General features: G+C 44.6%; 1 protein-coding gene across 1 annotated transcript; it reads right to left on the bottom strand.

Moving 5' to 3' along the window:
* Positions 1–519: 519 nt before the first annotated feature.
* Positions 520–16,012, bottom strand: LOC143301858 (28S rRNA (cytosine-C(5))-methyltransferase-like). Its single transcript, XM_076616274.1, has 7 exons — positions 15,815–16,012; positions 12,931–13,116; positions 12,107–12,221; positions 9,065–9,321; positions 6,705–6,820; positions 2,726–2,904; positions 520–2,209 (listed from the first exon to the last, which is right to left on the bottom strand). The coding sequence occupies exons 1-7, from the start codon at positions 15,905–15,907 to the stop codon at positions 846–848; spliced, it is 2,310 nt and encodes a 769-aa protein (XP_076472389.1). The 5' UTR covers positions 15,908–16,012; the 3' UTR covers positions 520–845.
* Between the last annotated feature and the right edge of the window lie 60 nt (positions 16,013–16,072).

The following is a 16,072-nucleotide window of genomic DNA, read 5'->3' as shown; positions in this document are numbered from 1 at the left end:
TTCAGGCTGATTTGATGTTACCACAATAAAGATTATGCCAACCTTGGAACTGGGTCTTCTTGGTCATGAATCAACGTGACTGAAGAGAAATATAGTGTGTGTGTGTGTGTGTGTGTGTGTGTGTGTGTGCGAAAGACAGAAAGAAAGGGAGACACACAGAGAGAGTGCATGCATACTCGAGTGTGCTACAGAGAGGAGAGGGTTAGAGAGAATGTGTGTGTGTTAACATGTGTTTAAGCTCATGAGTGTTTGTGTATTTTGTATCTCTGTGTGTGTGTGTGCGTGTGTGAAAGAAATAAAGCAAGTGTACATGTGCGTGTGTGTGTATGTATGTGTGTGTGTGTGCGCGCGCGCGTGTGTGTGTGTGTTTGTGTGTGTGCGCGTGTGTGTGCGTGCGCGTGCGCACAAATGTGTGTGGTAGCATGTGATATCACACTTTTGTTCCTTCAGAAGTCAAACCGCATTTTTCTTTTTCATCTATAGTTTATTTATCAACTTCTTTTATTTTTTTTACATCAACCATTTTCAGAGAAAATATTGACACCTCCCACCTCCACCCCACACATGCAAATGAATGGACGCATACACACACAGTCACACACAAACACACACACATACACAATGATAAAGACAAAAAAATGAGAATGCATTTGCAGTCATCAATCATGAGTGAAAACAATTACTTCCCTTTCACACACCACACACACACACACACACACACACACACACATTCAGAGACATACACAGTGACACACAGTCACACACACACACACACACCGATGGGGCCTGTGTCCAGCTTGTTGGAGACAGACTCCTCACCATCTTCCTCAGGCTGTTCCTCTTCCTCAGCTTGTGAGAGATGCTCGTTTTTTCCGTTTCTTCTCCTTCTTCTTTTTCTTCTTCTTCTCCTCCTCCACGACCGATTCCTCAGTGAGGGGATCTGGAAGTGTTGCAGCGTGATGGTCATGTTGTCCGATCTGAAGAGGAGGTGGGCGTAATGAGTCTACTAGGGGTCGGTCTGTCAGCTGTTTCTTCTTCTTCTTCTTCTTCTTCTTCTCTTTCTTTGCTGCAGCGTTCTCGCAAACGAACGAGTCACTTGGAGTGACTGGCAAGTTAGCGTCCTGTATGGGTTCAGAATTTGTCGTGCTGTTTTCCTTCCCCTTCTTCGACGCTTTCACTTTCCTGACGGACAGAGCGTCACCGACGGATGCCATCACTTCAGGACTGGTCGAGCTTTGGGGAGTTTCCGAAGATCCGTGCCGTGGTGATTGCAAATCCACACCATCACCTTTCTCTTCTTTCTTCTCGGATTTGCATTTATTTTTCTTCTTCTTCTTCTTCTTTGGACTTGCACTCCCTGCTTCTTCAGCATCAGGTTCTCTGTTCTGGTGAGCACCGAAAAGGACGTCTGACCAACCTGAGGAATCCACTGTCGTATCGTCTTGTTTTTTGCTCTCTTCTTCTTCTACTTCTTCACGTTTCCTTTTCCTGTTCTTTTTCGATGAAGGGGTCAACCCTGGACTGACACTGGGTTCTCCGTTCTGGCCAGCACTGTGAAGGACATCAGACTGACCAGAAGAACCCAGCACTGTATCGTCTTGTTTCTTGCCTTCTTCCTCTGCACGTTTCCTTTTCCGCTTCTTTTTCGACGAAGGAGCGCCGCTTCCATCGCCCGTGGCACCAGAACCCAGCATCCCCTCATCTTGGTTTTCACCCTGTTCTGTCTGTTTCCTTTTCCGCTTCTTTTTCGACAAAGCAGCACCGCTTCTGTTGTCCATGCCACACGCGTTCTCCCCCTTTCCCTCGTTCTCTCCCCCGGAGACGCGCTCGAAACAGGCGACGAAGAACCCGTTGGTCAGATCCTTTTCGGGGCTCATGCGGACGCATCGCCTTCCTACCACCTCCCCCTCCTCCTCACCCTCACCTTCACCGCCGTTCCCCCCGCGGTGGGGGAACTGTGGGAAGACGGCCGTCACCTGGAACCTGCCTTGGACCTGCTGAGCCACCTCCGCCACCACGCTCTCGTTCTCCTCCCGGTGCACGGAGCAGGTGGAATAGACCAGGCGGCGGACAGCCGGGAACCTCAGGGCGTGCTTCAGGATGGAGATCTGGAACCGCTGGAGGCTGAGCAGTCGTGCCGAGTTGTTGTTGTTGTTGGTGTTGTTGTTGGTGGTGGTGGCGTTGACATGGTCCATTCTGCTCATGATTCCTGTGGCAGGGGAAAGGTGGAAGTGTGGGGGTGAGGTGTGGGAGGTGGGGCGGAGGGTGGAGGTGGAGAGAAAAAAAAAGATCAAATTAATATACTTTGCCATACTTTTAGTCATACTTTAATGCGCGATACAATACAGCACAGTGATTCCTGTGTTGGGAGGCTGGGTGGGTGGGGGAAGGGGGAAGGAGAAGGAGAAGGGTACAAGATTACGAGTATACTTTATTATGCTTTTGTTATACTTCACTGTATGATATGATATGATACCATACAATATAACACAATACACAATTCCCACACACTCCTCCTACACACACACACACACACACACACATCCGTGGCTCCACACCCTACACCCACCAACCCTCACACACAACCCCCCTACACCCCCACTCTCTCCCCTATCTCCCCTTAACACATTCCACCCCATAACCCCTGCCCCCATCACCCCCACCCACCCACCCCCCCACACACACACCCCTACCCCCTTGCCTCCTCCTGCCCCCCAACACCCACCAGAACCACTGCAGGAGGGGTCAACCAGGACGTACTCCACGTCGGCGAACCTCTCGTCCCGCGGGTCCACGGAGAGGAAGTCTTGGTGAACCATCTTGGCGTTGGTCACGCCCGTCCTCCGTAGCTGCTGCTGCAGTAGCGACATCCGCTTGGCGTCACGCTCGTACGCCCAGATCTTCCTGTTGGGGACAGGGTCGGTTCACGGGATACCGTTGATTGATTGTGTTTGCTTTCAAGAGTTCAGTGACGGGCGCATTAGCCGAGTGGTTAAAGCGTTGGACTTTAAACCTGAGGGTCCCGGGTTCGAATCTCGGTAAAAGGTGCCTGGTGGGTAAAGGGTGGAGAGGTTGTTTTTTTTCCAGATCTCCCAGGTCTCAACGTATGTGCAAACCTGTTCTGTGCCTGAACCCCCTTCGTGTGTCTACAGCAAGCAGATCAAATACGCCCGTTAAAGATTCTGTAAGCCATGTCAGCGTTTGGTGGGCTTATGGAAACAAGAACATACCCAGCATGCACACCCCCGAAAACGGAGTATGGCTGCCTACAAGGCGGAGAAAATAAACAAAACAGTCATACGTGTAAAAATGTTACATGTCTGCATGAGGGTGTAGGTGAATGAAACTGGATTGAATGACGCAGGAAACCAATGATGAGCAACCAATGGCCACTGTCAGTCGGCTCTATCTGGGCTGGCAGCCTGTTGTGAAAATGACTCGGCGTTTGCAAAGTGCTCAGTGAGCAAGGGAAGGCGCTATATAATCATCTATATCATACCATTATCATCATTATCACTATACTATCTTATCATCACCATCATCACCACCAACATCACCCTGATCATCATCACCACCATAATTATCCTGATCATCACCACCACCATCATTACCACCATCACAACCATTATCAACATCACCGTCATCAACATCATTATCATCTTCACCACCATCTTCATCACCATCATCATTCATCATCACCACCACCACCATCAGTTTCAGTTTCTTAAGGAGGGGTCACTGGGTTCGGACAAATCCATACACACTACACCACATCTGCTAGGCAGATGCCTGACATCTGCATAACCCAACGTGCTTGTCAGGCCTTGAGTGCATAATAAAATTGCATACCTATCAGAGTGTGATTTCCTCTACATAAAAAAAAAAAAAAAAAAAAAAAATTAAGGAGAAATCTGAGGATGCGTTCAAGTTCTGCAAATGTGCAGGGCTGTCTCAGCATCCATGGAAGATTTTCGGGGGTTTTGGGGGGTTTTTTTTTTTCGTTTTTGCTTCCTTCTTTTTCTTCCATCATCATTTTTCTCCTTTCTTTCTGTTATCTTTTTTTTTTCCTCTCTCTTCTTTATTTTCATTTCCTTTTTTTTTCCATTTCCTTATAACAGATCTTCCCAATGGCATTATCCATTGTTTTCAATATCATGCAACACGAAAGAAGAAAAAACATAAACACAAACACACACACAATGGCCCCGCCCACAATTACAGTGTCTGAAAGAGAAAACTAGGCTCTCTCTCTCTCTCTCTGGAGGCACTATAACTATGCAAGAACAATATGTGTATGTTTGATGTGACCACCTGGTCACTCGTTTTATTTCCTCTGCATAATTTTGCCAGAGGAGAACACTTTTGTTGCCATGGGTTCTTTTTCAGTGCGCCAAATGCATGCTGCACATGCACGGACCTTGGTTTATTGTCTCATCTGAAAGACCAGATGCTCAGTTTGATTTTCCAGTCAAACTTGGGAGAAAGCTAAAAACACTCAGTGTGATTTTCCTGCCAAAGTTGGGAGAAAAACACTGATTTTCCAGTCAAACTTGGGAGAAAAACACTGATTTTCCAGCCAAACTTGGGAGAAAAACACTGATTTTCCTGCCAAACTTGGGAGAAAAACACTGATTTTCCAGTCAAACTTGGGAGAAAAACACTGATTTTCCAGCCAAAGTTGGGAGAAAAACACTGATTTTCCAGTCAAACTTGGGAGAAAAACACTGATTTTCCAGTCAAACTTGGGAGAAAAACACTGATTTTCCAGCCAAAGTTGGGAGAAAAACACTGATTTTCCAGTCAAACTTGGGAGAAAAACACTGATTTTCCAGTCAAACTTGGGAGAAAAACACTGATTTTCCAGTCAAACTTGGGAGAAAAACACTGATTTTCCAGCCAAACTTGGGAGAAAAACACTGATTTTCCTGCCAAACTTGGGAGAAAAACACTGATTTTCCAGCCAAAGTTGGGAGAAAAACACTGATTTTCCAGCCAAACTTGGGAGAAAGCTAAAGATGCTCAGTTTGATTTTCCAGTCAAACTTGGGAGAAAGCTAAAGACAATCAGTTTGATTTTCCAGTCAAACTTGGATTTTCCAGTCAAACTTTGGAGAAAAACACTCAGTTTGATTTTCCAGTCAAACTTGGGAGAAAGCTAAAAACACTCAGTTTGATTTTCCAGTCAAACTTGGATTTTCAAGTCAAACTTTGGAGAAAAACACACAGTTTGATTTTCCAGTCAAACTTGGGAGAAAGTTAAAAACACTCAGTTTGATTTTCCAGTCAAACTTGGGAGAAAGGGCGAGAGCAGCAGGGATTCCAACCCACACCCTCACGGACACTCTGTATTGGCAGACACACATCTCAACCATTCTGCCTCCTTGCTCCCCCCCACCATCACCATCATCATGTGGAGTGTTGGCCTAGAGGTGACACGTCCGCCCAGGAAGCGAGAGAATCTGAGTGCACTGGTTTGAATCGCACCAGCAGCAGCCAGTATCTTCTCCCCCTCCACTACACCTTGAGTGGTGGTCTGGACGCTAGTCACTTGGATGAGGCGATAAATCGAGGTACCATGTGCAGCATGCATTTAGCGCACGTAAAAAAAAACCACAGCAACAAATGGGTTGCCCCTGGCAAAAACCTTTGTAGAATAATCCACTCTGATAGGAAAACGAACAGACAGGCAGAATTAAAAAAGAAGAAAAAAAAAAGGGGGGGTGGCGCTGTCAGTGTAGCGATGCGCTCTCCCTAGGGAGAGCAGCCCGAATTCCACACAGAGAAATCTGTTGTGGCAAAAAGAGAAATACAAATACAATCAATCTATCTAATCACATATACATGTATCTACATATCAATGCATCTATCTATCTATCTATGTATTCAAAAACATGTTTAGAAACAAACTAATAAGCAAATACATGAATAAGCATACAATTATGTAAATAAATAAATAAACAGATAGATAAATAAACAAATAAATGAATGACTATCTACCTACCTATCTACCTACCTACCTAACTAAAACAGCGACACAAATACAAACAACGCTGACCCAGTGTTGGCCATCAGACTGGTGGCGTGGGATGTCTTGTTGCCAGGGGCAGCACAGCGTGACTAACTAACTACCTGTCTACCTACCTACCTAAACGAGTAGTAATACAAACACAAATGATGCTGACCCAGAGTTGGCCATCAGACTGGCGGCGTGGGATGTCTTGTTGCCAGGGGCAACACAACATGACTATTTGTATTTGTATTTCTTTTTATCACAACAGATCTCTCTGTGTGAAATTTGGGCTGCTCTCCCCAGGGAGAGTGCATCGCTACACTACAGCGCCGCCCATTTTTTGGTATTTTTTCCTGCATGCAGTTTTATTTGTTTTTCCTATCAAAGTGGAATTTTTTCTACATAATTTTGCCAGGGGCAACCCTTTTGTTGCCGTGGGTTCTTTTACGTGTGCTAAGTGCATGCTGCACACGGAACCTCAGTTTATCATCTTATCCGAATGACTAGAGTCCAGACCACCACTCAAGGTCTAGTGGAGGGGGAGAAATATTGGCAGCTGAGCCGTGATTTGAACCAGTGCGCTCAGATTCTCTCGCTTCCTGGGTGGACGCGTTACCTCTAAGCCATCACTCCACATGGCTATCTACCTACCTAACTAAATGAGTGATACAAATACAAACACAAACGATGCTGACCCAGAGTTGGCCATCAGACTGGCAGCGTGGGATGTCTTGTTGCCGGGGGCAGCACAACAATCAAGCACCGTGGCGCCCTCTGGGGGATTCAGCACGTGGGCTGGGAAACAACTCGCCTGGTTCAGTAAGCAAACAAAAAAACAACAACAATCAAACAGCTAAACAGATAGATCTAGGTAAACAGTTCATTCAATAATTAAATAAACAAACCAACAAATAAATGAATGAATTAATAAAGAAAGAAAGAAAGAAACAAACAAACAAATCAATAAACAAACAAATAGATAAATAAATACACAAATACATAAACATACAAATGAAATATATAAACAAATAAATAAACAAATAAAGGAATGAATATGATATACACATAAAAAAATAGATAAACAAACAAAGCAAAAAATATAAAAATACATAAACAAATAGATAAAACAAATAATTAAATGAATAAACAAATAAACAAAAAAAAAAAAAAATAAACAGTCAATGACTACAAAAATACATAAGAAATAGATAAATGAATAAATAAATGGATTCAACTGATGATTCATAATCAAACAATTAAATACTGAAAAAGGTCAATAATAAATACATAAATGAATAAAGAAAAAAAAGGAATTATAATGCACTGGTTCACAGACTGATTGATTAATCGCTTGGCTGACTGATTGACTGAGTGAGTGAGTGAGTGAGTGAGTAACTGATTAAAACAGAATATCCAGGATTCTGAAACAGCTGTCTAGGTGAATAAATAAATTTCATAATTAAAGATAAATAACATACAAATGATAAAACCACATAAATACACACACACACACACACAGCCCTCCATACCACACACCCCCACCCACACACAACTACACGCACACACACACACACACCCACATCTGCCCCCCAACATACACACTACCCACACACACACACACACACCACCCCCACCCTGCAAACACACACACACAAACACCCCCACCTCTCCACACACACAAACATCCACACACCCACTACTCCCCGCCCACGCACCCACCCACAAACACCCCTCACACACACACACACACATACACAACCACCCCTCCCCCCTGCCCACCCACCACCACCCCCTACACACAAACACCCCCATCCCCACATACAAAAACAAACACCCCCCACACACAAATACCAACACGCCCACAAACACCCACACAAACACACCCCACCACACACTCTCACCCTATCCTGCAGCAAGCAGACAGCCCCCCCACACACACACACAACCCCCACCCCCACACACATACAAAAACAAACACCCACAACCCACCCCCACCCCCACACATGCCCACAAACACCCACACTCACTCTATCCTGCAGCAAGCAGACAGCCCCCCACACCCACCCCCCACCCCCACACACAAACACACACTTACAAAAGCAAAAACACACCCACACACTCTCACCCTATCCTGCAGCAAGCAGACAGCCCCCCCACCCACACACACACACACAACCCCCACCCCCACACACATACAAAAAACAAACACCCACAACCCACACCCCACCACCACCCACACACATACCCACAAACCCCCCCCCCTCTCCCTCCCACTCCTCCACCACACACACACACATACCAAAACAACACCCACACCCCATCTCCACCCCCAACACCCACACTCACCCTATCCTGCAGCAAGCAAAACATACCAACAACCACCCCCCCCCCCCTCCCTCCCACTCCTCCACCACACACACACACATATCAAAACAAACACCCACACCCTATCGCCACCCCCCCACGCCCCAGCCTGACACCACCCCAACCACACACACATACAAAAAACAAACCCCCAACCCCCCCCCCCACACACACACACACACATGCCCACAAACACCCTCCCCCGCAACGCCCCCCCCCCCCCCCCCCCCCCCGCCCACCCATACCACCCCACCCCACTCAAACACATACAAAAAACAAACACCCCACCCCCCCCTCCACCAACCACACACACAACCACCACCCCCTACCCCCACACACATTATATAAAAACAAACAACCCCTCCCCCCTCACCCCCAACCATGCCCACAAACACCTCCCCCCACCTACCCCCCCCCACCCACCCCCAACACCAACACCATCCTGCAGCAAGCAGACAGCCACTCACATCCACACAACCCTGCCCCCCCGCACCGCACCCCAATTCCCCCCCAACACACACACATACAAAAACACCCACAACCCCACCCACACACATGCCCACAAACCCTCACACACAATGACACACACACACACACATACATACAAACACAAACACCCCACCCCCCCCCCCACACATACATGCCCACAAACACCCACGCCCCCCCCCCCACACCCAACACCCACACTCACTCTGTCCTGCAGCAGCAGACAGCCCCCAGTCACCCAGGGATGGTCGTGCAGGTCCGTGCCTGGTGGGAAGATCAGAAGGTCCGGCAGCAAGGGGTCGGATCCGAACCCCTCCTCCCCAAGGGCCTCCACCTGGCTGCGGAAGCTCTCCAGGCCCAGCGGGCCCTGCCACGCCCAACCCTCCTCCGTGAAGGCGGCCACCGCCTCCTCCACCGTCGTCTTCAGCAGGTTGACGCGCACGTAGCGCGGAATGGGAAGCTCTGGCAGGAAGAGTGTATACTTATAGATGATTAGTGTTGTGTTGTGTTGTATTAATAATGATAATAATGATAGTATTTATATAGCGCTGAATGTTGTGCACAGACAAATCTAAGCGCTTTCACACCAGTCATTTACACGCATGCATAACTCTAAAACTGAAGAAACTGAAGATACGGAAGAGGCAGGGGATGGAGGCTATCTTGTGAAAGAGGTGGGTTTTAGAGCTGAGTGCGGTGACCTGACAAAGCGAAACAGGAAGTTCATTCCAAATGCAAGGTCCGGAGACAGAGAAAGAACGGCGTCCAACAGTGGAGTGTTTGAATCTGGGTATGCGTAAACAGAGGGGATCTGAAGCTGATCTTAGAGAGTAATGTATTGTATTGTATTGTATTGTATTGTATTGTATTGTATTGTATTGTTTTCAGCAGGCTGACACCCATGTAGCGCACAATAGGGAGCTCTGGTAGGAAGAATATATAGATGATTTTTTTTTAAATGTGCATCGTAATGTATCGTCTTCAGCTGGTTGACACACAAGTAGCATGGAATAGGGAGCTCTGGCATGAAGAAAACATTTGTATTTGTGTTTCTTTTTATCACTACAGATTTCTCTGTGTGAAATTTGGGCTGCTCTCCCCAGGGAGAGCATGTCGCTATACTACAGCGCCATCCTTTTTTTTTTTTTTTTTTTCCTGCTTGCAGTTTGATTTGTTTTTCCTATCGAAGTGGATTTTTCTACAGAATTTTGCCAGGAACAACCCTTTTGTTGCCGTGGGTTCTTTCACGTGTGCTAAGTGCATGCTGCACATGAGACCTCGGTTTATCGTCTCATCCGAATGACAAGCGTCCAGACCATCACTCAAGGTCTTGTGGAGAGGGAGAAAATATCGCTATGATTTGAACCAGCGCACTCAGATTGTCTCGCTTCCTAGGCGGACGCGTCACCTCTAGGCCGTCACTCCACACACATACAGACGATTTATTATTTTTTTAAAATGTATTGTATTGTCTTCAGCAGGTTGACATACACACAGAAGAACAGAGGGGAGCTCTGGCAGGAAGAATAAAAATATATAGATGATTAGGTGAGAAAAATAGTTCTGACAGGGAGAAGGTATAGACAATTAGGTGAGAAAAATAGTTCTGACAGGGAGAAGGTATAGACGATTAGGTGAAAAAATAGTTCTGACAGGAAGAAGGTATACTAGACAATTAGGTGAGAAAAATAGTTCTGACAGGGAGAAGGTATAGACGATTAGGTGAGAAAAATAGTTCTGACAGGAAGAAGGTATAGACCATTATGTGAGAAAAATAGTTCTGACAGGAAGAAGGTATAGACGATTAGGTGAGAAAAATAGTTCTGACAGGGAGAAGGTATAGACCATTAGTTGAGAAAAATAGTTCTGACAGGAAGAAGGTATAGACAATTAGGTGAGAAAAATAGTTCTGACAGGAAGAAGGTATAGACAATTAGGTGAGAAAAATAGTTCTGACAGGGAGAAGGTATAGACGATTAGGTGAGAAAAATAGTTCTGACAGGGAGAAGGTATAGACCATTAGGTGAGAAAAATAGTTCTGACAGGAAGAAGGTATAGACGATTAGGTGAGAAAAATAGTTCTGACAGGGAGAAGGTATAGACCATTAGGTGAGAAAAATAGTTCTGACAGGGAGAAGGTATAGACAATTAGGTGAGAAAAATAGTTCTAACAGGAAGAAGATGTAGACGATTAGGTGAGAAAAATAGTTCTGACAGGAAGAAGGTATAGACGATTAGGTGAGAAAAATAGTTCTGTCTATAAGCATCCAGGAAATCAAATACGCACGTCAGAGATCCTGTAATTCATGTCAGTACTGCATGGTTAATGAAAACAAGAACATACTCAGCAGAGCAAACCTCTGAAAATGGAGGGTTAAAAATGATCATATACGTAAAAGCACATGTTTACTTCTGAACATGGGAGTTGCAGCCCACGAACAAATAATAATAAGAAGTAGAAGGTATGAAAAATATTACTTATGAAAAAAAAATTACATGTAAAAACGATGTACAAACGTTTGCAAGAATGGGTATTTTATGTTCTGAACACTTCAAAGCATGAACACATGCAGGGAATGTAATCTGTTTTCATGTTTTTTAACAGCCCTGTGTGTGTGTGTGTGTGTGTGTGTGTGTGTGTGTGTGTGTGTGTGTGTGTATGTGTGTGTATGTGTGATTTACTAAGTGTGTTTTTTTCTGTATGTGTGCATGTATGTGTGTGTGTGTGTGTGTGTGTGTGTTTTACGAAGTGTGGTGTGTGTGTGTGTGTGTGTGTGTGTGAGTGTGTGTGTGTGTTATACTAAGTGTGCGTTTTTTTTCTGTATGTGTGCATGTGTGTGTGTGTGTGTGAGAGAGAGAGAGACAGAGAGAGAGGGTGGGTGGATCAGTATAGGGATGAGATGGTTGGTAAAGGTTGTGAGACAGAGTGTGTGTATATAATTATGTGTGTGTGTGTGTGTGTGTGTGTGTGTGTCTATCACTCTATGTGTGTGTGTCTGTGTAAGTGTGTGTATATCAATGAATGTACAGTGTATGTCAGTTGTCACTATGTGTGTGTGTGTGTGTGTGTGTGTGTGTGTGTGTGCTAGCATGCGTGCATGTGTGTGTGGGGGGGGGGGGGGGGAAGGGTGCATGCGTGTGTGTGTCTGTGTGTGTGTGTGAGTGTGCCTGTCTGTATGTCTGTGTGATATTGTATCAGCAAGCAAACTGTTTCAACATGTGGACCATGTCAAGTTAGACAACTCACTGTTCAGTGCCTGGCACTGTGAGGACAGGAGATCAGCAAGGGAGGTCACCCCTCTCTCCTCCAGCAGCTCCTGGCATTTCTCCTGGATCTCCTTCTTATGCTTCAAGATACATGTCTGCTTGACAATGCACACATGCATGCACACGGACACACGGACACACAAAAACACACACACACATATTCACTACAATTTTGGGGGGTTGGATGTGGATGGTTTATGGGGCAAATGAACATGACAGATGACAAAAGTAAGAATATATATATATATATATATATATATATATATATATATATATATATATATATATGTGTGTGTGTATATAGATACAGATATATATATATATATATATATATATAATGGAGCGAGAGAGAGAGAGAGATGTAGAGAGAGAGAGATATGTACATATATTGTTACCGAGCAGATGATATACCAACTAAATATTTTCATCAAATAGCAACTCCCCAATACTTAAATCATAATAAGTAATGCCTTCTAGAAAAGCAAAGAAACATAAATATCTATTTCACTAGCCTGTGACAATACTCTCAGTTTCAATGCAGAAGGTTGTCTGTGGCAATTAAGTAGTATTTTGTTTGTTTGAATTAATTTCTCTGTGAAAATTCATAGCACTAGAAATGAAAGAATAAAATGCAGTTTAATCCTCAGAGTTTATTACTTCAAAAATAAATGTTTATAATTCTATCATCCTCGAAAAGAAATACTTTTTTTCTTGTCTCGCCCTGTGCTGTTGCAATCATGAGCAGCTGTTGTTTTTCAGTGATATTTCACTTGCTAGTTGCTGTTGATGAGATTCGAACCTCACCCTGATCGGGCCCGCTCGGCCAAGTCCTTTGCCCACAAGGTGCTCATACAGCAGCACGGTAGCCAGGTGTCCTTGACCTTGCAGACTGTCTTCCTGCTGCAGAGAGCAGCTCCTCTTCAAAATCGTAGTCAGCACAGGTTGGTATTTGAGCGACTCACACACCAAGGCGTAGAGCTGGCGGACATTCTGTTGGAAGAAAGAAACAGGGAGTTTACTTTATGAGCAGTTCATTTCAGTGAAAAGAATAGTGTCACTGTCAGACCAGGCAAGATCAATACTTCTTCATCGCACTAGTGGAGTGGAGTGATGGCCTAGAGGTAACGCGTCTGCCTAGGAAGCGAGAGAATTTGAGCGCGCTGGTTCGAATCACGGCTCGCCGCCGATATTTTCTCCCCTTCCACTAGACCTTGAGTGGTGGTCTGGACGCTAGTCATTCGGATGAGACGATAAACCGAGGTCCCGTGTGCAACATGCACTTAGCGCACGTAAAAGAACCCACGGCAACAAAGGGGTTGTTCCTGGCAAAATTCTGTAGAAAAATCCACTTTGATAGGAAAAACAAATAAAAGTGCACGCAGGAAAAAATATAAAAAATGGGTGGCGCTGTGGTATAGCGACGCGCTCTCCCTGGGGAGAGCAGCCCGAATTTCACACAGAGAAATCTGTTGTGATAAAAAGAAATACAAATACAAATACTAGTAAGACCACACCTTGAGTTCGTGAACTGTGTTTGGGGGCCATATTATGAAAAAGACAAGAACGAAATTGAAAATGTACTACGTAGGGCTACAAAGTGTATTCCTGGACTACACAACGTGGACTATGAGAAGAGGCTGAAAATCATTGGTATCCCCAGCATGAGCTGTAGAAGAATAAGAGGCGATTTAATTGAGATATACAAGTATACCCATGGACTGTACAAGTGTGCCTCTCCTTTCATACTAAACCCGAATGGACCCGCCAGGGGTCACAGTTACAAACTCAAGAAACAGTTCTGTAGCACGAGTCTCCGACAAAACTTTTTCACAATCAGAGCAGTGGACACCTGGAACAACTAGGACGACAATGTGGTAAACGCAAAAACACTAAACAGCTTCAAAAATATGATAGACCATGTCTTCAAAGACCACAGGTTCTGCAGAGACCCTCGCCATCCACTCCAAACCACCCAAGTTGTGCCCGCTGCCACCCACCACTCAGTTACAGACTTGGCTGAAGCTTAGAAAAAGTTAGATATGGTCGAAAGATCATTTTAGAATTAGCTCCACAGTTAGGTAACTTAGCTTTGATCAAAAGATCAGCAAAAAGCCTTGCGGCCTAAGTTTAAGCTGAAATACTATACATCAGATACACTGAATGACTGATCACATCACTAATGAACAAATGAGACAAACCATCAAGCAGCGCATTGGACCATGTGATGATGTGCTGAAAAATAGTGACATCAGTTCAAAGTGGAGTGATGGCCAAGAGGTAACGCGTCTGCCTAGGAAGCGAGAGAATCTGAGCATGCTGGTTCGAATCACAGCTCAGCCGCCAATATTTTCTCCCCCTCCACTAGACCTTGAGTGGTGGTCTGGACGCTAGTCATTTGGATGAGAGGATAAACCGAGGTCCCGTGTGCAGCATGTACTTAGCGCACGAAAAAGAACCCAGGGCAACAAAGGGGTGGTTCCTGGCAAAATTCTGTAGAAAAATCCACTTCAATAGGAAGAACAAATAAGACTGCACGCAGGAAGAAAATACAAAAAAAAAGGGTCGCGCTGTAGTGTAGCGACGCGGTCACCCTGGGGACAGCAGCCAGAATTTCACACAGAGAAATCTGTTGTGATAAATTTAAAAAAACAAAAAAAACAACAAAACGAAACAACATTGATATTGCCTCATAAAACAAGATCCCATGGTCTCGCTAAAAGTAAAACAATCCTCTGGTGAACTGTTGCGGGAAGGAGATGGAGGGGAAGACAGAAAAAAAACAAAAAAAACCAACAGATTAACAACACTGCAGAATTGACAGGAAAACCAAAGGCAGAGACCCAGGCTTTTGTCACACAACTGACGGACCTGGAAGAATCTGGCGAACAGTTCTTCAGTGTAACACTCCTATGACTCTTCACAGAGACTGACAGTGAGTGTTAATGAGGAAGAAGAAGAAGAACAAGAAGAAGTAGAAGAAGAAGAAGAAAGAAGAAGAAGAAGAAGAAAGAAGAAGAAACCCACTTTCACAGTTTCATCTTTCTAAGTTAATGAATGTGATTTTCATCTGATCATTTCTATCAACACTGCTTTAGACTAGTACTGGGAGTGGGGTGGGAATGGGCTGAGGGTGAGTGCAACTGCACGGGAGAAGACTCTTTGGGGCTTGTGGGGTAGTTTTCTTCCATTCTTGGCAATCAACTTCTTTACCCAAGCAAAATGGAACAAACGTACAAATTTCAGTAGAACGTTTTACAGCTAGATTTGGTGTAGACTTTATAATTATATGTTGACTTCACCATCATATCTGTGCATGTGATGGTGCATGTATGCAAAAATGCATATGTGTCAACTGGTGCATGTGCGGGTTTGTTCTGCCACCTGTTATGCTTGTAATCTGTTTTACATCACAGAGTTTCTCTGAGATAATCATCATAATGACATGATTTTGATTCTGAAATTGCAAACTTCTCTACTTACTTCTGTAAGCTGACTTGAAATATTTAACATTACCACTAATAGTAATACGTTATGAGTTTCTTCCTTATCTTACAATTTTACATTACTTTCGGTGGATCAGACTAAGGAAACGTGTTCCTCTCTCTCTCTCTCTCTCTTCTTTCATTGAACATTTCAAATCAAGTTTTAACCAACAACATATTCAACATTCTGACATCTTACAGTTTACCTTGTATCCTGAGGCAAAGACTAAACTTTTAACCGATCCCCGCTTGTTCTCAAATTTGTCCAAGACAGCAGCGGCTTCCGTGTACAGATCCATATCTAAACGATTCAAGCGTAGCTGCTCGTGGATCTACAATAGATTGTTCTTGAAATCGTAACGTGTTTGTGTGTGCCCCGTCTCACGTTTGCCACATGGTCGCATCCATCTTGGCAGGAGGACGCAACTCTAACAAACCATTTTTATTTACATACGGGCATTTTC

This window comes from Babylonia areolata, chromosome 28 (assembly GCF_041734735.1).
Source record: "Babylonia areolata isolate BAREFJ2019XMU chromosome 28, ASM4173473v1, whole genome shotgun sequence".
Classification (NCBI taxonomy): Eukaryota; Metazoa; Mollusca; class Gastropoda; order Neogastropoda; family Buccinidae; genus Babylonia; species Babylonia areolata.
The sequence above is the reverse complement of the archived record's forward strand: the minus strand, read 5'-3'. Positions and strand labels throughout refer to the sequence as shown.

What these genes read in the sequence shown, in the direction of transcription:
- LOC143301858 (XM_076616274.1), bottom strand. Translation starts at nt 15,907, where the DNA reads ATGGATCTGTACACGGAAGCCGCTGCTGTCTTGGACAAATTTGAGAAC. An exon ending in AGTCTGATGGCCAACTCTGG is followed by an intron (nt 2,905 to 6,704) that starts GTCAGCATCGTT and finishes TGTCCCCAACAG; the next exon opens with GAAGATCTGGGCGTACGAGC. An exon ending in CCCCTCCTGCAGTGGTTCTG is followed by an intron (nt 2,210 to 2,725) that starts GTGGGTGTTGGG and finishes CCCCTGCCACAG; the next exon opens with GAATCATGAGCAGAATGGAC.